The following is a 26991-nucleotide window of genomic DNA, read 5'->3' as shown; positions in this document are numbered from 1 at the left end:
ACAAATGCTGCAGAAAAGTAAGATTGCAGCCATTTATTGTCTCCCATGAGGCAGTGTGTGTAGATAAGAAAGCAGTAAAGTTGCAGGGACTTCCAGGTAGACCAGAGGGGAGAAGTGCACGAGGTGAGCAGAAATGCTGAGAAGGCAGTGTGTAATCTCCACATCAGGTTTTGAACCTGGTCATGGCCGCTGCATTTCATCCTGGGCAGCACTGCAGTGCCAGCTCAGCCTTCCTCACTGCTGCCTGTCCAGTGTTGAGGAGAGCACTCAGGATTGGGGGAGGGAAAAGAAGACTACTGAGGTAACACTAGGAGACAGGACCTGTATTTGCTATGGCTCCAGGTGCTGCTATTTTAGAAACAGATGTCAGAAGTGGCACTTGTCATCCTCTGAGTGCCTGTCACTGCATTAATTGCAGTGATGTGGCAGAACTCAGCCACCAACTTTGGTGGTTTTCCTGCTGGTTTGCTCATAGAGCTTGGATCATGAATATTCATCAGCTCTGGAAAGAATGGCCTGTGCTGTTCCTGTGCCCTCCTTTCTGCTAAGGGACAGCTGGTGCTGTGCAGCTCAGCATGGCTCTGTACCCCACCCCCTGCTGCCCCAAATGCTTGCATGGCTGGAGACTGCAGGCAGTGCTGAAAAGGCTGTGCTGGTCACTACTTTGCAAAATGCTGCACATCAAAAATGCTTCAATTGGGATTTATTAATGCTCATGAGAGAGAGATATCACAGGGCATTGTGGTATTTTTCTTTTGACAAATTGCTTTCCTAAGTTCAAAGTAGGAACTGTTTGCAATTACTGCTTTTACCAGTATAGTGAGATGAGCTCAGGTGTTGCTCTCTATCAGTACTGATCCACAGCTGTGATGCATGGCCATCCAGCATGGAATTAAAAAAGTCCTGAGCTCCTCATTCACTGGCATTGCTGGGCTGCAAGCCCAGAAGTGCCCCAGCCCATCAAGTGCTGATAGACCTTCTCATCTGACACAGCCTGCAAGATCTGCTTGTAAAAAGAAATTATTCTGCAATTGCTTAGAAAGAAACAGAACACGTGAGGAGGTTGTCAGCATGGCACATGGTGGCTGATGAACGCTCAGTTTGTGCATCTGTGCCAAAGCTGAGACATTCCTCCTCCAAGAGCAGTGGCTGTGCTTCCTATCGAGGCACTGCACAGATCCTGTAGGGTCGCGGGGCCAAGGTGATGCCGTGTGTGAATTTGAGGTCGAGGATGGTGTCTGGGGGAGCCTGGAAGGTGAATTTCTGGAGCAGAGCCGTGAAGAAGAGGAAGAGCTCGGCGCGGGCCAGCAGCTCACCCAGGCAGGCGCGCTTCCCTGCGGAGACAGCCGCCCAGCGCCCATTCAGCCCTGCTGGCTGCCCAGCTGCTTTCTCTGCTGGAAAAGCCTCAGCACACAGCTCCTGCAGGAACATCACCCTGCCTGCATCCCTGTGCCCACCTTACATTTCCAGCACCAGGACTGCCATCCCAGCTGAGCTCCCCATGTAGCACAATCTGTCCCCAGCTGGGTGCTGCAGTGAGGTCACATGCATGTCAGTGTAGACACACACATTTTACCCTACCCTGCTGGGATGAGCAGTGCTTCACATGTAATCCCTGTGTGCCTGGCTGGACTCCAAGGAACGGAACCAAATCAGCACAGAAAGAGTGCCATGCTAGGGCAGGAAATTGGAGATGCTAAAATCACTCTCTACAGGGAAGATGCTGGCACTCTGTGGTTGTGGTGGCAGAGCCCACTGACCTCAGCTGTGTTGGACAGGGAGCACAGAGCACTGCTCTTGCATTCCTGAATGCATTTCTGGGACACTTTTGTATTCTCCCGTGTTTGTGAAGAATGGCCTAAGATGCAGAGGTGGTGGTTCTTTGAGGTGCCTGCATGGTTACTGCTAAGGAAGGGTCTAGTGTTGACTGGTACAGGCAGTGGGCAAGCAGCCCTCCTATGGTGGAACCAGCAACTCCTGTTTCCATCACTGCTTAGCTCAGGTTCTCCATTGTGCAGCTGAAAGCCCCATCCCAGTGCTTCTGCACAGAAGCATCAAATCCCAGTAAACTGATCCAATCTTACCTATAGAAAATGGCAGAAATGCCTCCCTTTTCCAGAACTGACCATCCTTCAGGAAATGCTCAGGGTTAAAACTGTGAGGAGTTTCCCATTCCTTCTTGTCAAACATCACAGAAGACAGATTTGGGATCAAAATAGTGCCCTGGTACAAGAGAAAGAAAATCACTTTGCACTCTCTCTGCCTCTGCCAACAGGAGGGGGATTTTTACCCTCCTGTGTTGTTCACAAGATCATTGTTAGACAAATCTGCAATCCACGTCTTGCATTCATTTTGCCTGGCCGTGTTTTCCTATTTTTTGATTGTTTAGATGCACCCTTTTCTCTCATGAACATAACTATTCCTAAAAATTCATCTAAGAAAAAGCTGCATGCTCAGGTCTCTGTCCCTCCCTGCTATGCCCAGATGCTGCACCTCATGGCATTCATCCTGGGCACTGAGAATGCAGTGTGCTGGAGAGCAGCGTTGGGTGAGCAAAACAACACAATCCACAGCAGTGAGCTCTGGGACAGGCAGCAATGCTGCAGCTCTGTCCCTGCAGAAATGGGGAGATGGAAGTCTCCTGCTCAGACCTCACTGATCCAAACTGGGTTTACCTTGGGCACCCGGAAACCAGCCAGGACTGTGTCCTTCACTGTCTCTCTAGGCACATTGAAAGGGAGGATGTTGCTTTTCCTCTGCACTTCATGGATGACAGCGTTGGTGTAGGGCATGTTGTTCCTGTCTTCCAGAGCTGGCTGTCGGCACTGCCCAATGACAGCATCGATCTCGGCTTGCACACGGGCTGTTTGGAAAGAGCAGGGATCAGCTATAGTGCAGCAAAACCATAGAAACCCTGGGGACACCACAACATTTTTGCTGTGAGGGTCCCCCAAGGACCATCCCAGGTCAATCCTGTGCCACCAGGGGACTTGTGGCACCTCTCTGCATGTTCATCTCTCACTTCATACACTAAATGGGCCCTTGGCAGAGACCCTGTTGCCTTTACTGGACAGCCCACAGTGGTCTCCAGTGCTTGTAGGGCATATGGACACATTTTCCTCTTTGTCCCACGAGAAAGAACAGCAAAATCACTAGGAAAAGTTTTAAAACACTGAAGGTAAACACTTGAAAACAAAACCAGTACTTGCAGTAAATCTGCCGGAGAACACAGTATTTCCCCTTTTTCTTTCAATAAGGATAAACTCTCACCAAGCTACAAGGGCTAAAAATAGGAAATGGATAGCAGTGCTGCTACTTGTACCTTGAATTTCTGGGTATACGGCCATAAACAGCAGGGCCCAGCGGATGGTTGTGGAGGTGGTCTCAGTCCCAGCAAAAAACAGGTCGAGAGTGCATTCTACCAGGTTTTCCTCATGGAATTCCCTGCCACTGGGCTTCAGAAAATCAAGTGTCAGTGCAATATGTGCAGCGAGGACTTCCTCAACATCCCACTCAGTTCTGCCCCAAGGCTTTTGGCAGAAGCTGCATTCTCATCCCTCCAGTGGATGCCCCAAATCTAATATCCATCCTGAGCTCACAAATGGAGACACCAGTAGCTCAGGTTGGATCTGGTTTCTTTCTCAGCCCTCCTGATCTCCTGTCCCCCACTGTGGCTTGCTCCACACTGCTGACCTTGGCCATCTCCTGCAGGTAGCTGTCGATGAAGTCTCGGCTCTCTGAGGGGTTCAGGTCTTCCTTATGTTTGTTGATCTTCTCACACACAAACCTTTTCATGAGCCTCCCATTTTTCAAAATGGTTTGATGAGATCCAGGGAAGTACTTTATTATGGATGGAAAAATTGTATACAGCTTTGGAAAGAAAAAGAGATGAGCAAATTCAAGAACACGCTGAAAAATCACTTCTGTTTTCAAGACTTGAAAAGCCTGCAAAGCCACAACCCTTCATTGCTGGAGTAGATGGAATTATCTTCTGTCCAGAAGAGCATGAGAAAGGATTGGTATCTCCATGGGAGATAGACTAATGTGTTCCTCAGTCACGGTAGGGAGCTTGGCACTCAGAGATCAGGAGGGGAGATGAGGTGGGAAAGAGGGGAACATCAATGTTGCAAAGCCTGAAAATATGGCTGAAAGAAGTTACCCGAGCATTTGCCCTTCCCATAACCTCTCCTAGGGACCTGACCAAACCCTCTGATATATTCAGTTTCTTCCAAAGGCACTGGTAAACCAGCAGGGGACAGCCTGGCTTTGTAATCAAGGGGGACTGCATTGTCACTAAGATGCATGCAGGGATGGAGAACGGACACACAGCTGTGGGAAGCACCAAGGAAAATATCATGGTCCCAGAGCAGGGGGAAACTTCTGGGCTTGGCCATCCCCTGCGCTTGGTGATGGCCTCCCTTTGAGTAGTGTGTACATTTTTGTTTGCTGCAATATATAGGCATTTAAAATGATCAGAGAGCAAGCAAAGGAGTGCTAAGAAAATGCTTTTGCAGGGCAAATACATGAGGAGTGCTGAGGTCCCATGGTTTGTTCAACATGGGGAAGATGAAGGGGAGGCCTCATGGCAGCCTGCAGCTTGTCAACAGGGAGTGGAGGGGCAGTGCAGAAATCTGTTCTCTGGTGACAGCAACAGAATCCTAGGGATCAATCTGTGTCAGGGGAGGTCAGTCTGAGTGAAAGAAAAAAGTGGGCATGGGGGGCTGTACCTGGCTCATTATCTTCCCTTGGAGGGTAACAGTCTGATCCATCATCCGCAGCAAGTTTTGGAAGTCCTCATCATGGTATTCAAACCGATTGCCAAAGGTGACGGAGCAGATGATGTTTGAAACAGCATTGTTGATTTTAAGGTGAGGGTTGAAAGGATTTCCTGGAGATGGAAAAGGGAACAATCAATTCTCTTCTTGACTCCACAGAAAAAAAGGGAAGAAAGCACCATCATCAGAGGGAAAATAGTCAACATGAAATGAGAGGTTTCCAGTGGGCGCCTTCTTGGAAAAGGTTGTTTGCTTGGGAAAAAAAGATCTGAAATGACTCAGGAGAGGAAACACCATAGGAATTAATTGTGAACATTGGTGCTGACAGGTCCGTGGTATTTCCTAGAGGTCTCCAATTCAGCAAGAGGACAAAGGTGGGGTAAGAGTACTGTTACATAGCTGTATCTATCAGTTAATCTGAAGGCAAAACACCTGTAGAGGGAGTCTGGGATGCTGGCACATTACCAGCATTGCTTGTGAGATGAAGAGAAATGTTGGCAGCTGACTGAAGGTGAGCCAGTAGTGTGCCCACGTAGCCAAGAAGGCAAAGGGCATCCTAGCTCGTGTCAGCTGCAGTGTAGTCAGCAGGAGGGGGTGGTGATCATGCCACTGTTCTTGGCACTGGTGACGCTCCCCCTTGAGTGCTGGGTTGAGTTTTGTGCCCCTCTCTTCAAGAAAGGCATTGAGGCCCTGGAGTGTGTCCAGAGAATGACAACAAGGCTGTAAAGGGTCTGGAACACAACTCTGATGGCCAGCTGTGAGAACTGAGATTGCTCAGTTTGTAGGAGTTTCAGTGGAGAAATCACTGCTCTCTAGAACTCCCTGAAAAGAGATCGCAGCAAGGTGCGTGTCGATCTCTCCTCCCAGCTAGCAGTTACAGGATGAGAACTACTGACATTAAATTACTTCACAGGAAGCTGAGGTTAGGTATTAGGAAGAATTTCTAGGAGAAGTGGTCAGACATTGGAACAGGATGCCCACAGAGGTGGCAGAGTCACCATCTATGGAGGCATTAGAAAATGCGTTGATGTGGCACTGAGGGACGTGGTTAGTGGGCATGCTGGGAATGGGCTGGAATTGGACTTGGTGATCTTAGAAGGATTTTCCAACTGAAATGATTCTTTGACTCTGTGATTTTTCACTAGGCATTAGCATAGGGGAAATTAAAATGGTCCAAGCTGGATTCTGCCTTCAGCACAACTGCTGAGGGAAGTGCTCCTCACCCTGCTCATCTCTGAACACATCCGTGAGGAACCGGCACTCCTCCTGGATCCGCTCCTCCAGGCTCCTCTTCCCCAGGCCAAAATTTCGGAGGGTGGTCAAGGTGAACCTTCTCTGCTGCTTCCACAGGTGCCCATTGGAGAAGACCAGCCCTGGCAGAAGCATTCCACAGTGAGCAAAGGAAGATGCTCTCAGCAAGGCGAAGATGATGGAGGACATCTGCCTTTATAAAGGAGGCTCAGCCACGCTGGTGACTCTGCTCGGTGAGAATGTCAAGCCACAGCATTGCCTTCTGGCACATTTAATTGGACAGCACTTTGACTTTGTGTTTCAGATCCCTGTCTCCACTGATAACTCACCCAACTTGCTGAAGAGTTCTGTTTTCACAGGATATTCCGGGCGATCTATGAAATTCTCTCCCTGGGTTACAAGGGCTTCCTTGATCATTTGCAGCCCATTTACCACCACAAACGACATGCTGCCCACTTGCGTGCTGAAGATGTCTCCATGCTTTTCAACAAACTGGGGATGAGGTAAAGAAATAAAGAAGGATTGATATGCAATGAATTTTCTGCTGGCAGAGAGAAAGCCCTGTATCCTGCACTCACAATGACGAACAGTTTCAATTGCACAGGAACAGGAAGAAAAACTAGGAGTAGTGTAATTTCATAAGCTTTGGCCTGACTGTGTGCAGTCGTTTCCCTGATTTCTTCTATCACTGCTCTGAAGTTGGGGTAAAACCTTTCAGACCGCATTTTCCAGGCTTTGCAAGACTCAATTGAGCAAAACTTTTCCTGATGCTGCTTAACTCCTTTCATAGAAACCCTTCCCATCCGAGGCACCTACAGCTACAATCAAAACCGTGGCATTGTGCCGTGTCCTTTGCCCAAAGGATGTGGCTCTGTGTTCCAAGGAAAACATTGTCCACAGTGCCTTCTGATTCCAGGCTGCACTACAACCCACCCCCAGAGAGCCCTCTGTGGACTGCCGACTTTGAGCGCTGTTGAGTTTGCATTGCTTGGGTAAGACCTCTGTACGTAAAAAAGCCCCTTACCTTCTGTGCCACAGCCATGGGGTCTTCGGCAATCATAAACTGCACATTTCCCAGGAATGGCAGGGCAAAAGGACCGGGGGGGAAGTCCTTGGGCTTTCTCCTCTTCATGTAGTCAGCGACCAGCAGGAAGACCAAGAGGAAGACCAAGAGCATCTGCAGGGAGGCGCTGTCCCACAGGAAGCGCAGCATGGTGCGGCCGCAGCTGTGGGCACAACCGCAGAGGGGCTCGGGCCGGCCCGGCCTCGGGGCTGCCTTTGGGCCGCCGCTGCCTCAGCCTCAGCCACACGCGTTCGCCAAAGCCCTCCTCGACGCCACCCGCGCATCTCTCATCTCGCCGACGACAGCCCACCCTCAGCGCACCGGCAGCTCCCCGCTCCGCTCCCGTCTCCCACCGCCGCCTTCCCACAGCCCGGCGGCTCCCGCACGGCCCTCCCTCACCGTCACGGTCCCCGCTCGCGGCCGCCGCCTCCCCGCCGCGCACAGCCGCACACGGAGCCGGGCCACGACGGACGCGAGATAAGGCTGCACGGAGCTCCCACAGCGCCTCTGACTCACGGCCCGAGGCTCCGCTGCCACGGGGCGGTGCCGGCAGGGCGCAGACGGCGCTGAGCGCTGCGGAGGGACGAGCGCGTCCTGCCCGGCGGTGACACCGGCCCCGCTCCCTGCCCTCCTCCCCTCCCGTCCCGTCCCTTTCGAGGAATTCTTTTGCTGCCGGCCGCGCTGTTTTGCTGCCGGCTGAGAACTGCCGTTTCCGTGATGCAGTGGGCGGTGCGGGCTGCTTCTGTTTGGGGGGCGGCAGCTGTGGCTGCGGAAATGCGGAAGTGCGTGAAAGTAGTTGCTGCGTTCACCTGAGAAAGTTCAATCCGTGCTTTTACATGAACTCTAAAGCACTCACAAAAATTCCCTTGCACTCACATGAGATGCTGCGCTCCTGAAGTGAATGTTTTTGTGTCTTCTTCCCATTAAAAACATCAGGAAGGGAAGAAAAGTAAGATTGCAGCCATTTATTGTCTCCCATGAGGCAGTGTGTGTAGATAAGAAAGCAGTAAAGTTGCAGGGACTTCCAGGTAGACCAGAGGGGAGAAGTGCACGAGGTGAGCAGAAATGCTGAGAAGGCAGTGTGTAATCTCCACATCAGGTTTTGAACCTGGTCATGGCCGCTGCATTTCATCCTGGGCAGCACTGCAGTGCCAGCTCAGCCTTCCTCACTGCTGCCTGTCCAGTGTTGAGGAGAGCACTCAGGATTGGGGGAGGGAAAAGAAGACTACTGAGGTAACACTAGGAGACAGGACCTGTATTTGCTATGGCTCCAGGTGCTGCTATTTTAGAAACAGATGTCAGAAGTGGCACTTGTCATCCTCTGAGTGCCTGTCACTGCATTAATTGCAGTGATGTGGCAGAACTCAGCCACCAACTTTGGTGGTTTTCCTGCTGGTTTGCTCATAGAGCTTGGATCATGAATATTCATCAGCTCTGGAAAGAATGGCCTGTGCTGTTCCTGTGCCCTCCTTTCTGCTAAGGGACAGCTGGTGCTGTGCAGCTCAGCATGGCTCTATACCCCACCCCCTGCTGCCCCAAATGCTTGCATGGCTGGAGACTGCAGGCAGTGCTGAAAAGGCTGTGCTGGTCACTACTTTGCAAAATGCTGCACATCAAAAATGCTTCAATTGGGATTTATTAATGCTCATGAGAGAGAGATATCACAGGGCATTTTGGTATTTTTCTTTTGACAAATTGCTTTCCTAAGTTCAAAGTAGGAACTGTTTGCAATTACTGCTTTTACCAGTATAGTGAGATGAGCTCAGGTGTTGCTCTCTATCAGTACTGATCCACAGCTGTGATGCATGGCCATCCAGCATGGAATTAAAAAAGTCCTGAGCTCCTCATCCACTGGCATTGCTGGGCTGCAAGCCCAGAAGTGCCCCAGCCCATCAAGTGCTGATAGACCTTCTCATCTGACACAGCCTGCAAGATCTGCTTGTAAAAAGAAATTATTCTGCAATTGCTTAGAAAGAAACAGAACACGTGAGGAGGTTGTCAGCATGGCACATGGTGGCTGATGAACGCTCAGTTTGTGCATCTGTGCCAAAGCTGAGACATTCCTCCTCCAAGAGCAGTGGCTGTGCTTCCTATCGAGGCACTGCACAGATCTTGTAGGGCTGCGGGGCCAAGGTGATGCCCAGAATGCATCTGAGGTCGAGGATGGTGTCTGGGGGAGCCTGGAAGGTGAATTTCTGGAGCAGAGCCGTGAAGAAGAGGAAGAGCTCGGCGCGGGCCAGCAGCTCACCCAGGCAGGCGCGCTTCCCTGCGGAGACAGCCGCCCAGCGCCCATTCAGCCCTGCTGGCTGCCCAGCTGCTTTCTCTGCTGGAAAAGCCTCGGCACACAGCTCCTGCAGGAACATCACCCTGCCCGCATCCCCGTGCCCACCTTACATCTCCAGCACCAGGACTGCCATCCCAGCTGAGCTCCTCATGGAGCTGTAGCACGATCTGTCCCCAGCTGGGTGCTGCAGTGAGGGCACATGCATGTCAGTGTAGACACACACATTTTACCCTACCCTGCTGGGATGAGCAGTGCTTCACATGTAATCCCTGTGTGCCTGGCTGGACTCCAGGGAATGGAACCAAATCACCAGAGAAAGCGTGCCATGCTAGGGCAGGAAATTGGAGATGCTAAAATCACTCTCCACAAGGAAGATGCTGGCCAGGACAAGATGCTGTGGTGGTGGTGGCAAAGCCCATTGACCTCAGCTGTGTGGGAATGCATCATAGGATCACAGAATGGCTTGAGTTGGAAGAGACCCCAATGATCAGCAACTTGCAACCCCCCTGCCACAGGCAGGGCCACCAATCTCCAGATCTGGTACTAGATGAGGCTGTCCAAGGCCATATACAACATGCTCTTGAACACCTCCAGGGATGGAATATCCACAACCTCTCTGGGCAGCCTGTTCCATCTCCTCACCACTCTCTGTGAAGAACTTCTCCCTGACATCCAATCTAATCCTTCCCTCCTTTAGCTGTCTCCAACAGCTCCATACTTTTGCTGTGCTGGGGTCTCCAGATGTGGATGCAGTACTCCAGATGGGGCCTCACGAGGGCAGAGCAGGGAGGGACTATCCCCTGCCTGTCCCTGCTGGCCAACCCTCTTCTCAGTGAGAGCACAGAGCACTGCTCTCACCTTGCTGAATGCATTTTTGGGGTCTCTGGAATTTCTGTAGTCTCGTGCATTTGTTAAAAGGCCTAAGAGATGGTGCTGTTGGTGCTTTGGGGGGGGGGGCCATGGTGACTGGTGAGGAAGGGGCTGCTTTTCACCAATATATGCAGGGGGCAAGCAGCAGCTCCCATGGTGGAGCCAACGTTTGCTATTTCCATCACAAATTTGCTCAGGGTCTCCCTTGTGCAGTGGAAGCCTCCTCCCAGTGCTTCAGCACAGAAGCATCGAACTGCAGCTGATCTTACCTATAGAAAATGGCATAAAAGCCTCCCTTTTCCAGAACTGACCGTCCTTCAGGAAATGCCCAGGGTTAAAACTGTGAGGGGTTTCCCATTCCTTCTTGTCAAACATCACAGAGGATATATTTGCAATCATAATAGTGCCCTGAGACAAGAGAAAGAAAATCACTTTGCACTTTCTCTGCCACTGCCAACAGGAGGGGGATTTTTACCCTACCTCCTGGTCACTATACTGATTCCTGCATAGATGGAGAAATGGGAGAGACTCCTGCTCAGACCTCAGTGCTTAGGATGGGGTTACCTTGGGCACCCGGAAGCCAGCCAGGACTGTGTCCTTCACTGTCTGTCTTGGGACATTCAAAGGGATGATGTTGCTTTTCCTCTGCACTTCATGGATGACAGCGTTGGTGTAGGGCATGCTGTTCCTGTCCTCCAGGGCTGGCTGTCGTGTCCGCCCAATGACAGCATCAATCTCGGCTTGCACACGGGCTGTTTGGAAAGAGCAGGGATCAGCTATAGTGCAGCAAAAGCCATGGATCTCCTGGGGATAACAGATAACGTTTGCTGTGCGGGTCCCCCAAGGACCATCCCAGGTCAATCCTGTGCCACCAGGGGACTCATGGCACCGCTCTGTGAGTTCATCACTCCACCTACTAAATGGGCCCTGTGCCTTGTGTAAAGCTCCTGCCGCCTCTGCTGGAAAGCCCTCAGGGGTCTCCAGTGCTTCTATGACTGGTGGCCACATCTGTCTCTTGGTTCCAAGGTAAAGCATTACAAAATTACCAGGGCAAGTGTTAAAATAGACAAAGCACACACATGAGCAAATAAACAAAACAGTATTTTGCATCTCTCCTGCTTGAGTATAGAAGGATTCCTGATGGTCTTTCAAAAGAGTGACTCTCTTACCAAACCACACAGGCAAAACCCAGGAAGCACACAGCCCTGCTGCTACCTGTACCTTGAATTTCTGGATACACGGCCATATACAGCAGGGCCCAGCGGATGGTTGTGGAGGTGGTCTCAGTCCCAGCAAACAGTAGGTCAAGAGTACATGCCACCAGGTTATCCTCACAGAAGTCACTGCCATTGGGCTTCAGAAAACCAAGTGTTAGTGTCACATGAGCAGCGAGGGCTTCCTCAACAACCCACACAGTTCTGCCCCAAGGCTTTTGGCAGAAGCTGCATTCTCATCCCTCCAGTGGATGCCCCAAACCCGATGTCCATCCTGAGCTCACATATGGACACACCAGCAGCTCAGGTAGCATCTGGTTTGTTTCTCAGCCCTCCTGATCTCCTGTCCCCACTGAGGAAGGCCTTGCTCCACACTGCTGACCTTGGCCATCTCCTGCAGGTAGCTGTCGATGAAGTCTCGGCTCTCTGAGGGGTTCAGGTCTTCCTTGTGTTTGCTGATCACATTGCACACAAAATTTTTCATCAACTTCCAGTTTTTAAAAACAGTTTGGTGGGATCCAGGGAGGTACTTCATTATGAAGGGGAAAGCATTGTACAGCTTTGGACAGAAAAAAAGAGGAAAACTGAGTAAAGGACTGAAACCCCTTCTGTTTTCAAGACTTGAAAAGCCTGCAAAGCCACAACCCTACAGTGCTGGAGTAGATGGAATTAACTCCTCACCAGAAGAGCATGACAAAGGATTGCTGTCTCCACTGTCAGAGGAACTACTGCATTCCTCAGAGTTACAGCAAGAAGCCTGGCACTCAGTGGAGGTGGTGATGCTGAGTGAAATGGAGCAATGTGAACATTGCACAGCTTGAAAATATGGCTGAATGAAATTTCATGAAGAAGGCCTCTGTGCAACCGTATGATGAATGGCAATGAACGTCCTTAGCAACATTATCATTGCTTCTTCCCATGACCTCCCCTGGGCCCTGCCCAAACCCTCTACTGTATTCAGCTCCTTCCCAAAGCACAGGAAAACCAGCTGAGGTAGCTCAGCTTTGTGATCACTGGGGACTGCATCTTCACCAGGATGCATCCAGAGGTGGAGAAGGATCACATAACCCTTCAAGGCTGTGTCTTCATGGTCTCAGAGGAGAGACCATCTCCTGTATTTGACCTGACCTCTGTGGTTGGTGATGGCCTCACCTTAAGCAGTGTGTGCAGTTTTGAGCGCTGCAATATATTAGGATATGAAACTATTGGAGAGCACTAAAGGAGTGCAAAGAAGATGGAGAAAGGTCTAGAAGGCAAATGTATGGGAAGTGCTGAGGTCCCTTGATTTGTTCACCGTGGAGGAGAATGAGGAGAGGCCTCATGGTGGCCCTGCAGCTCATCATGGTGGCCTGCAGCTCCTCACAGGGTGAAGGGGCTGTGCTGAGCTCTGCTCTCTGGCAGCAGGATCCAAGGGACTGGCATGGAGCTGTGTCAGGACAGAGTAAGGTCCTGCCCCATAGGGAGGGGAGCACAGGACATCTCTTCAGGGCAGTGGGCAAAGCCTTGAGCTAACTGAGCTCAGGGAACGTTTGGACAGTGCTCTCAAAAATAGGGTTTGGACCGTAAGTATTCTTTTATATGGAGCCAGGAACTGGACTTGATAACCCTTATGGGTCCCTTCCAACTCAGGACATTCACAGAATCTAAAAAGTGCTCAAGGTTTTGTGGTTGACTCCAGAGAAGAAACACTGCCTTCCAAATCTGCATGCTACCAGTGCTGGGGGCAGGAGGGCTGTACCTGGCTCATTATCTTCCCTTGGAGGGTAACAGTCTGATCCATCATCCGCAGCAAGCTTTGGAAGTCCTCATCATGGTATTCAAACCGATTGCCAAAGGTGACGGAGCAGATGATGTTTGAAACAGCACTGTTGATTTTAAGGTGAGGATTGAAAGGATTTCCTGGAGATAGAAAAGGGAACAATCAATTCTCTTCTTCTCTCCACAGAAAAGGAGAAGAAAGTGGCAGCATCAGAGGGAAAATGTTCAATAAGTGAAATAAATGGTATCCAGTGGAACACCTTCTTGGAGATGGTTGTTTACTTTGGAAGGAAAGACTTGAAATGGTTGCAGAAGAGGAAACATCATAGGAATTAATTGTGAACATTAGTACTAACAGGCTCATGGAATTTTCTAGAGGTCTGAAATTCAGCAATCTGACAAAGGTGGGGTAAGAGTACTGTTTTGAGTGTTACACAGCTGCATCTATCAGTTAATCTGAGGGCAAAACATCCTTATAAAGAAAATGGGATGCTGGCAGGTTGCTAGCATTCCCTGTGAAATGAGGTACATTTCAGCAGGCTTTTGTGTAGGTTTAGTTAAAATGGTCCAGGGTGGATTCTGCCTTCAGCACAACTGCTGAGGGAAGTGCTCCTCACCCTGCTCATCCCTGAACGCATCCGTGAGGAACCGGCACTCCTCCTGGATCCGCTCCTCCAGGCTCCTCTTCCCCAGGCCAAAGTTTCGGAGGGTGGTCAAGGTGAACCTTCTCTGCTGCTTCCACAGGTGCCCATTGGAGAAGACCAGCCCTGGCAGAAGCATTCCACAGTGAGCAAAGACAGATGTCCTCAGCAAGGCGAAGATGATGGAGGACATCTGCCTTTATAAAGGAGGCTCAACCATGCTCATGCTACTGCTCAGAATGAATGTCAAGCCAGGGCATTTCCTCCAGCTTTCCTCCTGGCAGGTTCAAAAAAAAAAAAAAATCAATGCTTTTTAGATATAAGACTCTATTGATAACTCACCCAAGTTGCCAAAGACATCTGTGTTGATAGGAATTTCTGGGCGATCCATGAAGTTCTCTCCCTGGCTCACAAGGGTTTCCTTGACCAGTGGCAGCCCATTTACAATCACAAATGACTGGCTGCCTATTTGCATGCTGAAGACATCTCCATGTTTTTCAGTAAGCTGGGGATGAGGTAATTAAGTATATGAGGGTACATTTGCAATGACATTTTTTGCTGGGAGAAGAAAAGCCTTGGCATCCTACACCCACAGAGAAGGGCAGGCAGACTTCAGTGGAAATAGGGCAAACTGAGCCTGAGAGAGGCAGCAGAATGGCTGCACAAGTGTTGGCTTGATTGTGTGCAGACTTTTTCCTCATTTCTCCTATCAGTTTTCTGAAGTTGGGGTAAAACCCTCCAGGCTGTATTTTCCAGGCTTTGCAAGACTTAGCTGAGCAAGGATTTTCACCTGGTGTTTAACTCCTTTCCCAGTCACACTTGTCCTCAGAACAACCAACAGCTGAAGTGGAACCCATGGTTCTGTCCCATGCCCTTTGCCCCAAGGATGTGGCTGTGTAGTCCTGGGCAAAGATCACCCACCTTGATGATCATGGGCTAAACGTCCTCCCCACTCATGAAGAGCCCCTCTGTGGGCCATGGAAGTGACTGGAATTAGACTGCATTGTGTTGGCCAGTACCACATGTTGTGAATCCCCTTACCTTTTGCACTATGCCAATGGGGTCATTGATAACCATCAGAAATTCCACGTTTCCCAGGAACGGCAGGGCAAAAGGACCCGGGGGGAAGTCCTTGGGCTTTCTCCTCTTCATGTAGTCAGCGACCAGCAGGAAGACCAAGAGGAAGACCAAGAGCATCTGCAGGGAGACGCTGTCCCACAGGAAGCGCAGCATGGTGCGGCCGCAGCTGTGGGCACAACCGCAGAGGGGCTCGGGCCGGCCCGGCCTCGGGGCTGCCTTTGGGCCGCCGCTGCCTCAGCCTCAGCCACACGCGTTCGCCAAAGCCCTCCTCGACGCCACCCGCGCATCTCTCATCTCGCCGACGACAGCCCACCCTCAGCGCACCGGCAGCTCCCCGCTCCGCTCCCGTCTCCCACCGCCGCCTTCCCACAGCCCGGCGGCTCCCGCACGGCCCTCCCTCACCGTCACGGTCCCCGCTCGCGGCCGTCGCCTCCCCGCCGCGCACAGCCGCACACGGAGCCGGGCCACGACGGACGCGAGATAAGGCTGCACGGAGCTCCCACAGCGCCTCTGACTCACGGCCCGAGGCTCCGCTGCCCCGGGGCGGTGCCGGCAGGGCGCAGACGGCGCTGAGCGCTGCGGAGGGACGAGCGCGTCCTGCCCGGCGGTGACACCGGCCCCGCTCCCGTCCCGTCCCTTTCGAGGAATTCTTTTGCTGCCGGCTGAGAACTGCCGCGTTCCCGTCGCGCCGCGCAGCCGCAGCCCGCACTCGTGATGCGTTGGGCGGTGCGGACTGCTTCTGTTTGGGGTCGGCAGCTGTGGCAAAATGGATTTGTCCGGATGAAGGCGCTGCTCGGAGGCTCCCGAGTGCCGTTGCGCAGCGAAGCTGCTGCGATCGTATGATCAACTTTAATAAATTCAACCTTTTCCTGAAACCTGAAGCGTTCCCCTGCACTCACATGGGATGCTCTGCTCTTAAGTTAAACACCATTATGCCTTCTGCTTTTTTTTTCTTTTTTTTTTCTTTTTTTTTTTTTTTGTGGAGAGATCCTTAAATTATAGCTTTTCGATGTAGATAAAGGAAGATTGCAACCATTTATTCCCTCCCAGAGGGGAGCGTGAGTATGTAAGGTTTCGTTAAGGTAAGAGGGAAAGTCGATATGAGGGAATAGAACAGCTTGTGTTTGCTCACGCTGTGCAAATAAAAGAGCTGTACCCATGCTCCAGAGGTCAGACTACAAATGGAGAGAAGTCACTGTCCACTCCAGAATGGCTTTAGAAATTCCATACGTGAAAAAAACAAAAGCCCACAGATATTTTATGTCTTCTGTATCAGGAATAAAATAAACGCGCCTGTAACAGAGAAAAGTTAATTAAAAACGCAATAGGATGAGAGTTAGGAGAGCATGAATGCCGGCATGGGATGTGCAGAGGACTCTCCCCTGCGGCGCAGATCTGTCACTGCACAGCAACTGCGCGGCAGCACAGCGCTTGCCTGGGAAGGCGTCCAAGCCCAGTGGAAATGAAGCCTGATGTAATCCTGTTTTCCCGTTAGCTATCCACTATCCTACGAGAGCGTGCGTAGAAAAGTCACTTACGAAAGGTCAGAGGGAGAAACAGAAAGAAAAAAATATATATTTCTCGCAAATATATTGCAAGTAAGAGCAGATAGGAGGCGACATGGGCTTTTGAAGTATTAAATTTGAGTTGCAGACTTGGAATAATCTTCATAGAATAGAATCATAGAATCATAGAATCACCAAGGTTGGAAAAGACCTAAGAGATCATCCAGTCCAACCGTTCACCTATTACCAATAGCTCCCACTAAACCATGTCCCTCAGCACAACATCCAGCCTTTCCTTGAACACCCCCAGGCTCGGTGACTCCACCACCTCCCTTGGCAGTCCATTCCACTGCCTGACCACCCTTTCTGAAAAGTAATACTTCCTAATGAAGTAATGAAGAGAGACCCTCACATGGGCAGAAGAGAACGTCCATCAACCACAGCCCAGCGCTGTGCTGTGGAAATGGCCCTGACCTGTGTTAGAGGCAGATCTTGGGACTTCCCACCAAGCAGCTTCCCTTGATAACTGTTTTCAAGGTTGAAGCACAAGAAGAATAAAATTTCATCCAAAATCTGTGGTGAACACCTTGAGAGCTGCAGTCCCTGCCACAGAACCAGGCTGATGCATTAGCGGCACAACAATGAGGCCACGCATCCCACTGGTTTTAAGGCTTTATTGCTCTCTCTCACTTTTTTTTTAAGTTTTAATAACAATATTAAAAGCTAAAATAACTTTTGTTACTTATAGACATTAACTGTATAATATATAAGGGTTGCTCCAAAAGTAGTGCCTCCTGCCTTATGTCAGCCCCTGACAACAGAGGCAGCTGTTGGTGGTATGGCAGTAGAGGTTGGATCTTCCCACCAATACCCTATTATTTTCATTGCAGTGGTTCATTCAGATGGCAGCAGAGGGGCAGTCTGCCAAAGTGGCATCTGAGATGAAAGCACATACAAAGCAAAGGTGTATCACTGAATTCCTCTTCATTCAACGCAGCCCAGGCCAGTCAAAAGTTTAGACACCCATGGGCCAGCCAATAAGATACTTCTACCATCTTATTTAAATTTCTATATACATATGGAAGGGGGAAAAAAAAAAGAAAGGATGTTTATGTTTCCTCTGCAATGTATTATATTTAGGTATTGACTTCCCATTGCAAAGCAGAAACAGTGCTTTGTGGGGAACGCACGCTGCACCAATCCTGAGGTCAGGATCTGCGCTGGCAGCTAGCTGTCCATTAAAGCAATGGGTATGAGCCTAGGTCTCATATGTGCAGACAGCCACCCCTAGTGAGCAGGAAGGCCCCCAAACACACAGCCCATGGCCATTCACTGTGCAGCAGCATTGAGTTTTAGCGATTGCAAGGTCTCTGGGTGATGAACATGCCCACTATAGAAGAGACACAGCAAGCACAAGTGTGCCCATGGCTTACAACTGACAGCCACTTCCTTGGCGTTGCTGAGGGTGAAAATAAAGCAATAAGGCTTTTGAATTCATGTATTTTATCAAACTGATCAGGGAAAGGAGTAGGAGCACAAGGGTGCAGTGCTTGTCCTCACTGAGGTGTGCAGAATGCAGCCCTCCTGCCCTCCCCCCTGTCCACACACCACACAGGGCTGCTGGCTGTGAGGAGTCCCAGCACTGCAGCCTGCAACCTAATGGGACAGCTGAGAAGGGAATGCTTTCCATCTTGCCCTCAGCAGCGAGGCAGGGCGCAGAGTTGGAAGGGCTTGGGGCAGCGCGTGAGGCTGATTGTGAAGGCAAAGCTCAGCACAGTGGCAGATGGAGCTTGGAAGGTGAATTTCTGCAGCAGGGAAGTGAAGAAGATGAAGAGCTCAGTCCTGGCCAGCTGCTCACCAGGACAGGCACGCTTGCCTGGAAGAGGAGCAAAGAAAACCACACTCAGTCCAGAGTTTAAGCATCACCCTTAATTGCTGTTCTCACAGAAGGGAGGGTGTTGTGCAAGGGGGTCACTGGTGCCAAGGGACACAGAGAAGGACAGTGCTTGCAGACCAAGGGCACTGGCCTGGGGTCTCTGCAGCCTCCAGGCTCCTTTCACCCATGCTGCATTGAAAAGGCTGCAGGAGCTTTTCTTCCTAGCAAGGTTAGGTGGCAATGTTCACCCACACATCGTGCAGAACACGTCCCCAGAAGTTCCCAGCTCAGCAGAGAGATGAAACCGTTCAGATAAGCAAAGGGGGAACACTCAAAAGAAAAAAAAAAAAAAAAAAAAAAAAAAGGAAAAAAAAAAAGCACCCATTTACCCAACTCACACAGAAGGAAAAAGCCTTGTTTTTCATCCTGCGATAACAAATTGATCTCCCTCCTGCCCACAGCAGTCAGTATTAACTACTAGGGGATTTTCACTGTGGGAAATGCCAGGCATGAGCTGCTATCAGACTGGGAACAGTTCTCTCCCCACTCCAATGGGGTAAAGAAAAAGCATTACAAAAAGCAAAACCATCTCCCCATCCATCTTCTTACCTGCAGAGAAGGGCAGGAAAGCCTCCCGCCTCCTGTACTGGCCGTTCTCCAGGAAGTGTTCAGGATTAAAGGAGTCTGGAGTCTCCCACACGTTTTTGTCAAACATTATTGAAGTCAGGCTGGTCATCAGCGTGGTACCCTGAAAGGGTGGGGGAAACAAGAGGTTCCATGAAAAGCCAACATGCTGCCAGCCTGGGTTACTATTAGCTCTTTTCTACACACATGAAGCAAGATACTTCTTTTTTTTTTTTAAACACACAAAATGTTTTTCCAAACCAACATGGTTAAATGAGCGCAAAAGCCTGCAGGACTGTTCACTTCAATGTGCCACTGTCCACCTCCATGCTGCTGATCCATACCTTGTGCTGCTGTTAGTGGTGATGTTAATATGAATTCACTTTTAAATCAATCAAGTTGTCTTATCATAGGGATTGAAAACAACTTCACCAAGTAATTGTCAATCAACCTGCTTTACTTTACTTTTTATTAAAACTGTATCTGGTTTACCTTCCTATCTTCCATTAGGAGAAATTAAAAAAAAAAATGCTCTAATCAATGCACAGCAAAATGCCCAGAACTTTTAATTTTTAATTTGCCAAGAAGCAACTGATCATGTCTGTGCAAGAGACTCAATCTATCCAAATCTCATATTTGCTTTCATAATGTCAGAACAGTGTACATTCATCAATAACTATTACTTGGCATTTATCAAGGGCTATTTTAATAGATGTTCTCTAATACTCTGTGGAATTAACAAATCCAAACTGCTTGCTTTCCTGTGTTTCTTGAACCTCTGCTTCCAAAATTCATGCAAGTCATCTTCTGTAAAACCTGAGAGATAAGCCTTGAAAAAAAATATGAAAGTGATGACCAACAAAATAGAATCTCACCGTTCTCTCCCATAAAGAGGTGAGATCCAAACAGCCCTACAGCATCTGCCAGGACTACTCCACAGATGAGAGATGTTGCAAGATGCTGCAGGTTGGTGCCTCCAAGTGAGGTTTGGGATGGGGGCTGTGGAGACCCCATGCTAACAGGGTGAGGGGAGGGCTGTGTCCTGGGCATACCTTGGGCACGTGGAAGCCAGCCAAGGTGGTGTCATTGGTGGACATCCTGGGCACTCCCAAGGGCACGATGTTGCCCATTCGCAGCACCTCGCTCAGCACTGCACTGGTGTAGGGCATGTGCTCCTTGTCCTCCATGGTGGGCTGGCGGCACTGGCCAATCACAGCATCAATTTCAAGCTGCACTTTCTCTACAGAAACAACAACAAAAAAATACATATATATGTGTGTGTGCTCAAAGACTTCTAAATGAGAAAGCCAGGCCACAAGCACATCTGTTACAAGAAGGAAGGACAGCAAGGTCTTGTACTAAGGTGAGGGATGGGCTGCTCAGATGTAATAACAGTAGGTGTAGAAAAAGCAAAAAGAATTCACTTACCTCAGGAAGGCTCACACAATCCTTGAATAGGCAGAGATCTCAAACAAGATGCTCTCACCTCCTCTGCCAACCCTTAAGTGAGGTCTGGGAAAGAGTGGCTCCTGGCTCCACTCTTTCAAGTCACTCAGGTACATTGCATGCACCTGAGCTCCCCTGTGTTTGCCCTGCCTTCCCACCAGGTGCTCAATCAGTGATTCAAGCAGTGACTTAGCATTTCCACTGCACATAGCCTGTGTGGTGAGCCTACAAACAACTCAGTTTTCTGTTTCACTCATCTGGTTTCAGGCTATGTGATGAAGGACCCACCAGTGGCCCTACCCTGAATGTGGGGATACACAGCCATGTAGAGCAGAGCCCAACGGATGGCGGTTGCTGTTGTCTCTGTCCCAGTCAAGAAGAGGTCCAGTGTGGAGCAGAGCAGATTTTCCTCATGGAAATAGGAGTTGGTGTCATCCTTAAACTTACATAAAAAAAAAGACAGTAGAAGTGCTTATTAGGGAGGGGATGCTTTCAAAAACCCAACCCAAAACCAAAACACCCTCCTGCAAATTCTCATAGGATCATGAATAAGTTCCCCGAGAGCCCTCCTATGCCAGTTGACAGAATGAGAAATAGAAGATAAAGTGTAAATACTTCCAAATGAAAAAAAAATATATAAAAATCAATGTGTTTTCAAAGCGATCAAACTCCTGCTGCTGCTAAAAAGTCTGACATGAAAGAGGTAAGGGAGGAAAAAGCTCTTCTAACAAAATTGCCTTGAGTCTTGTCTGCTCATTTTTGTGATCAAGCTTTAAGTGGCCTTAGGTATTTCCCTCTCACCTTTTCTATTTCCTTTAAGTAACAGTCAATGTAATCTCCCAAGTCAGACTGGTCCAAGTTCTCCTTGTGTTTTGCAATCACTCCCCTCACAAAACGCTGAAGTTTCTCCCAGTGCCTGAAGATTTTCCTGAAGGGCCCTGGTAGCCATCTCATTATCAGAGGGAAAGCATTATACAGCTGGTGAGAAATCAAACAGAGCACAAAAGCACTTACTGGGGTGAAAAAAGGTCAGGTCTCACAGTTGAGATTGTAGTACAAATTGTTAGTTCCACTTGCTCAAAGGATAAATCAGTTTTGAGACAAAGCTCAATTAAGTCAATGAGGAGGAGCCCACTGGTGTTGGGGTTGGCAGGGACCAATTTGTCCGGTCCAAGGTGTGTGGCAATACAGAAGCTATGGCAGCCCCCAGAGCCATCTATTTTGGTAATAAACTTAGGATCTCATTCATCTTGTCACATAATACAAGCAGTGCAGAATTTGGTTGGGAAAGTGGTAGAAGGGAGGAGATGGGAATTTTGACTGAGTGCTACTATTTTCTTTTTGTGGAGATGTAGATATTTAAAAGGTATTTTTTTCTTTCTTCCATTGCTCTTCTGTTCTGCTTGGTACAAGGTTGACTTTACAATCCCACAATCTTTTTTCCTCCATGTACCTCAATCATTTTAACTCGCTTGCTTTCTTGATGGATTTAATGGATTAACCCAGCCCCATGTAAATTAATACCCATGGTCATTTCTCTTACAACACGACTCTTTTTCTACAGGGAAAAGCAGATTACTTCAGTACCTTAGAAACTCATTTCCAAGCACTTACATGGAGCTGAAATTACAAAAGCAGCAGTCTGGTTTTACCTGGCCCCAGAAGCTTCCTATCAGCAGCAGTGTTTCTGCGAGCAAGTGCAGTAATTCCTGGAAGTTGCTGTCGTGGTAGTCGAAGCGGTTCCCAAAAGTTATGGAACAGATAATATTTGAAACAGCACTATTAATTTTGTAATGAGGGTCAAACGGTTGCCCTGAGGGGAACAAAATGAAAACTGTGAGGCTCGGTCTTCAATCTCAGATATAGCACTGTACACAACAGATGTGAAAATGGGGTAAGGCCTCACCTACTACCTATTCATGGTGATGCTGAGACTTCACCCTTGTCTTGGGATCCCCACTACCTCTAAAAGCTGGGTGCTGTGTGCCCCAGCATCCTTTCTCCAAGGACATCCCCTTACATCTAGGCTGTAGCAGACCCCAGTGTTAGCACAGAGCTTCTGAAACAGGATCTGAGCCTTTTCCCAGTGGTAACAAGTAGTTATGGCTGTTGGGTTTGTTTACTCCAACTCGTCATTGGTGTCCATCAAACACCAAGAGAAGGTCCCTCCAAACCTTTGCCTGGGGCAGAAAACTTAAGACCAATCACATTGCAAATGTGTCATTGTATTGGCCTTTGGCCACACATCACGGGGAATTCAAGCAGGAAAATCCAGCAATAGCTCACATGGCCAATGGACATGAATCATAGAATCATAGAATCATAGAATCACCAAGGTTGGAAAAGACCTGAAAGATCATCCAGTCCAACCGTTCACCTATTACCAATAGCTCCACTAAACCACGTCCCTCAACACAACATCCAGCCTTTCCTTGAACACCCCCAGGCTCGGTGACTCCACCACCTCCCTGGGCAGTCCATTCCACTGCCTGACCACCCTTTCTGAAAAGTAATACTTCCTCATGTCCAGCCTGAATCTCCCCTGCCATAGCTTGAAACCATTCCCTCTGGTCCTAATGATGCACGTTGGCTCCTAAAGGATCAAAGCGTGGCGTGATGCTCATCACATCTGCTTTCCTCAGGAGAGCTATCGAGCAGAGGCTACCATCTCCCAGGGCACATTTAGAAAGCCCACATCACTACTTGCCGTGATAGGAGAGAGTAATATCTGTAATGAGTCCAGCATGGCTCTGAGCTGTGCCGGCGCAGTGGGGAGCATCATGTTGAGATGCAAGGCACCGTGCACAGCACTGCTCATCTCTCCACTCTGAGAAAGTAATTAAGCTGGGCTGGTGCTCAGATACTGGAGTGATGGACAAGATCACTATTTGTCATTACTAATGGGAAGAAAGGCCTGAAACTGCAGCTTAATTAGTTTATTGATTAGGACTATAAAGGACTATAATCAATTGGCAACATGAAGTATTTGGCCTGTTCAGAGCAACTGCAATTAAAATGGAGCAAGTTCAGTATATAATTTCACAATTCCTATTTAGATCTTTCTTGTTTACTATATATAGCTCCATAGAATTAGCTAAACCCCATCTGCTTCTATTTAAAGCTGAAGTGCTACATCACCCATATACCAACATACAAATTATTCTTACTAATATCTCTCTGGCACTTCTTAAAAGCCGGACCATAAAAGAGCAAAGCACACGCTTCATCTGTGCATGATACAAAAGGAAAGCCTGACTAAACAAGTTTTAAAATACTTTGCAAAGCCAAGGACAAGCAGAGGTTAACGGAGCCTCTGAGTGAATGTGCTTGATATCATGAGAGCTGCATTTCTGCCTTTGCAGCTATAGAAAGGGCTTTCTTAGACACATAAACATACCGATTTTAATAAGCACCGAGTATACATTCGTTTAATTCTAATTAGGAAGAACTGAAATGGCAGGCCTGAAAAGCACAATCTGGAAACCTAAGATAGAGATTTGTGCTACTGCGGAGTTGCTCTGCATATTAGGAGTCACACTGGTGTGAATTCATCTGGTAAGAGGCTGTTGAAAGCTTTGGGCACAGTGCTGCCCAAGGACCACCTACCCTTCTCTTCCTCCATTGCCTCCACGAGGTACTGGCTCTCTTCTTGCACTTTTGACTCAAAACTGACCACAGTGTTTTTCAGCGTCGCTAAGACAAACTTTCTCTGTTGCCTCCATATGTGCCCATTTGAGGATATGAGACCTGTAGAAAAACAGGCAAACAAAAGCTAGCTCTGTGTGGAATGTGAGTGACAGGATTCAGAAATGGCAATCGGTCTTAAAAACCCCAAACCAAAGCAAGTAAGAACAGCAGACATTGGGAAGCTATAGCTTCGCCTGGGAATTAAAATTCAAGGGTAATTGGCTTATGCTAAATATCTAGCTTTATGGATTTTCTTCTTTGTCACTTTGCGTGGGAAAAAAAGGTGTAAGCCAAAATACTCTGAGTACGATCACGCTGCTGGCAGAGCTGCTGCAGGAGCAGCAGAACCCGCCTCTGGAGCTACGTGTAGCCAGGGAAAGAAAGTAAAGGGGAGATAAATCCAAGGGGAACACTGTTCAAGGAGCACTGGACAGCCTGCATTTGTTTCTTGTCTTTCACCTGACTCAACACATCACGTTGATCCCCGTGTTATCCCTAAATCCCAGACAGATTCAAATATATACCTGTGAGATTAGGCTGAGTTCAGTTCTTGTCTTCCTCTACAACAGGCTTTTATTGGCACAGTTACTGAGGGCTGAATTCAGCCTCCTTCACTCTAATTGTTATCATTGCAAATAGATTGCCAAAATCTTGGAAGCTATACTTACCAAAGCCTCTAAAAATTTCTTGGAGAAGTGGAATATGCGGCCGATCTGCAAATATTTCAGCCTGGTGGACAAGAGCTTCTCTCACCATTTGGTACCCACTGACTACCACAAAAGTCAGACCTCCGAACTGCACGCTGAAGATGTTCCCATACCTTGCAGTAAGCTGAAAGAGAGTCCATTACTCTCTGAGGGCAAGAAGACGGACAAGACCTGGGATCTAACTTTGAGTTTAGTTCCACTTGGAGCATTGGGTTGGGCTTAAGAAAAATCCAAACCCAAGTCTTCCACGGGTCCCACCCAACCTAAACTATTCTGCAAAGGCTGGAGATGGCATAAGAAATATTATAAGTGAATATAAGTGAACTGTGGTGTGGCAGGGATGATTTGCATGTTGTCTTTTACCAGGTTGTTGTGTCAATTTAACTTGAACCCAAGGACTTTTTGACTGAGGGGCACCTGCTCCTTCCCTCTTCTTCACTGAAAGAGTGAAGGAGGAGAAGGCTCCACCTGGGTCACTGAGACCAGGCTCTTGCTGCTGAAAGCAAGGCACAACACAGTCTATTTCACCAACTTTGTTTAAAGTAGTGAGATTTCTTGCTCCAGCTGTCACAGTTAGAAAGTGGCTCCAACTGCTGATGCTCAGAAAACTTCCTCTAATTTTAAGCCTGAATGCATTTATAGCCAATTTATAGCCATTTTCCTTGCATGGACATTGCTAGCATTAGCCTCTCCTCTTCAGCATTTAGCTCCCTGATGTATAAGGGCAGAGGACAATTATATCCTCTCTTGGGTCCTCATTTGCCAAGGAATTCAATGTGCATGCTCCTTAGTGTGACTCTGCAGGAGAGGACATGCATGGTCACCGTGAACTCACATGGTGGCTACTGAAATGAGCCTGGGATCACATGGGCAGCTCTGCCAGTGCTTGCATGCAGATGAATGTGATTAATTTTATTAGTAATAATTATAAATGTTAAAATGACCTGAGCATACTCTGTTCCCTTGGGGATACCCCTGCTAATGGCTGGGGTAGATGAGATGGGGTCCTCTTTTAAATTGAAGCAAGAGACTAAAAGTCAATCACCAGAAGGATACTTGCAACCAGCACGTCAGAACCTTATCTCCCACTCTCTCAGATAAGGTACTCCACATGTATCACTTATCACTGTTGTTGGCTTTGGTGGGAGTCAAAGAAACCTTTCTAAAGTTGTCACTGCCTCTTCCTGTGACACAGAAGAAGCCACAGAGGTGTTTAACTTTGGACCTTAGTCTTTCTTTCAGATGTAATGGTGCAAATTGCAGATCTTTGGGCACAGACAACGACAATACAATTTTCAGAGGCGAAGTTCCTTGTTCAAAGTTTGTTTCCCACTGTTCCACTATCCCATAGCCTCCAAACCCTTCCTGGTCTGAAGCACACAATGGTTGTGTTGAAATGGGAAGAAAAAGGAGGAACATGCAGACTTTCCTCTGGTACAAATTCCCTTCTGATGAAACTGTCCAACTCCTTTGGAAGAGGGGATGGCGGTAAGGGATAAACCCAATAGTTGCCTACATTGTTATTATACAGCTTGTAAACCAGAAGTTGCCTCCGTTTTGCCTTTGATAGGTGACAAAAACCACTGAAAATATACAATATTAATAGTAGGAGAAACGTCCATGAAGATCTTACCTTCTGCATCTCAAGATGGAGAGGTTGCCTTAAATCCACGATGGTTCCCACAAGAGGAAATAGCTGTGGCCCTGGAGGGAAATTCCTGGGACGCCTCTTCCTCACAAAGTCAGTAATCAAAAGAAGCATGACAAGAACCGCCAAGAGCATCGAAGCGTTCAGCTTTTCCAACTGGGAAATGGGCCAAAAGCGAAACTCCATGTTGGTTAACGAACTCCCGGTTTTTCGTCCCAGGAAAGCACTTGATGCTGGTGTTAAACTTGCTGAAACAGGAGTAAGGACGGACTAGTGAAGAAAAATAACGAGGATGCCCATGGCTCACTGGGACAGGACTCGCCACGGGCAAGCTGCTTTGCATAGACAGCTTGTGCCCAGTGCAATCTTTCAAACCTTTGGCTTTACATCTCGGTCAAGGACCTAATTTCCTTATAGAAGAAAATTCCTCCCCTCCGCCCTTAACAAGGAGCTCCTTTATACAGACACCTAACCGGGATTAGAAGCATTACAAACATTTGAGGTTAAGAGAAAGCAGCTTACTGTCACGGAGTTAACTAGATCAATCCATGCCCATGACAGG

The 26991-nt window shown here is 48.6% G+C and overlaps 3 protein-coding genes across 3 annotated transcripts; all 3 read right to left on the bottom strand.

Annotated features, from left to right (window-relative positions):
• Positions 1-1158: 1158 nt before the first annotated feature.
• On the bottom strand, positions 1159-7380 carry LOC306947268 (cytochrome P450 2J4-like; the record flags this gene model as incomplete). The annotated part of the gene is made up of 10 exons (XM_079536540.1): positions 1159-1334; positions 2085-2223; positions 2676-2863; positions 3323-3455; positions 3694-3870; positions 4728-4888; positions 5999-6148; positions 6356-6518; positions 7051-7252; positions 7337-7380. 10 exons carry the CDS (start codon positions 7378-7380, stop codon positions 1159-1161), a joined length of 1533 nt encoding a protein of 510 aa, XP_079392666.1.
• A 1799-nt stretch (positions 7381-9179) lies between these two features.
• Positions 9180-15230, bottom strand: LOC306947267 (cytochrome P450 2J4-like; the record flags this gene model as incomplete). Its single annotated transcript, XM_079536539.1, has 10 exons — positions 9180-9355; positions 10513-10651; positions 10808-10995; positions 11465-11597; positions 11840-12016; positions 13196-13356; positions 13833-13982; positions 14199-14361; positions 14898-15102; positions 15187-15230. 10 exons carry the CDS (start codon positions 15228-15230, stop codon positions 9180-9182), a joined length of 1536 nt encoding a protein of 511 aa, XP_079392665.1.
• A 2908-nt stretch (positions 15231-18138) lies between these two features.
• Positions 18139-26615, bottom strand: LOC306946435 (cytochrome P450 2J2-like; the record flags this gene model as incomplete). The annotated part of the gene is made up of 9 exons (XM_079535465.1): positions 18139-18317; positions 18927-19065; positions 19994-20181; positions 20688-20829; positions 21189-21365; positions 22040-22200; positions 23994-24134; positions 24743-24905; positions 26415-26615. The coding sequence occupies 9 exons, from the start codon at positions 26613-26615 to the stop codon at positions 18139-18141; spliced, it is 1491 nt and encodes a 496-aa protein (XP_079391591.1).
• Between the last annotated feature and the right edge of the window lie 376 nt (positions 26616-26991).

The sequence above is a fragment of the Tetrao urogallus genome (assembly GCF_951394365.1).
Source record: "Tetrao urogallus genome assembly, chromosome: 5".
Taxonomy (NCBI): Eukaryota; Metazoa; Chordata; class Aves; order Galliformes; family Phasianidae; genus Tetrao; species Tetrao urogallus.
This window is presented reverse-complemented; position numbering and strand designations above follow the sequence as displayed.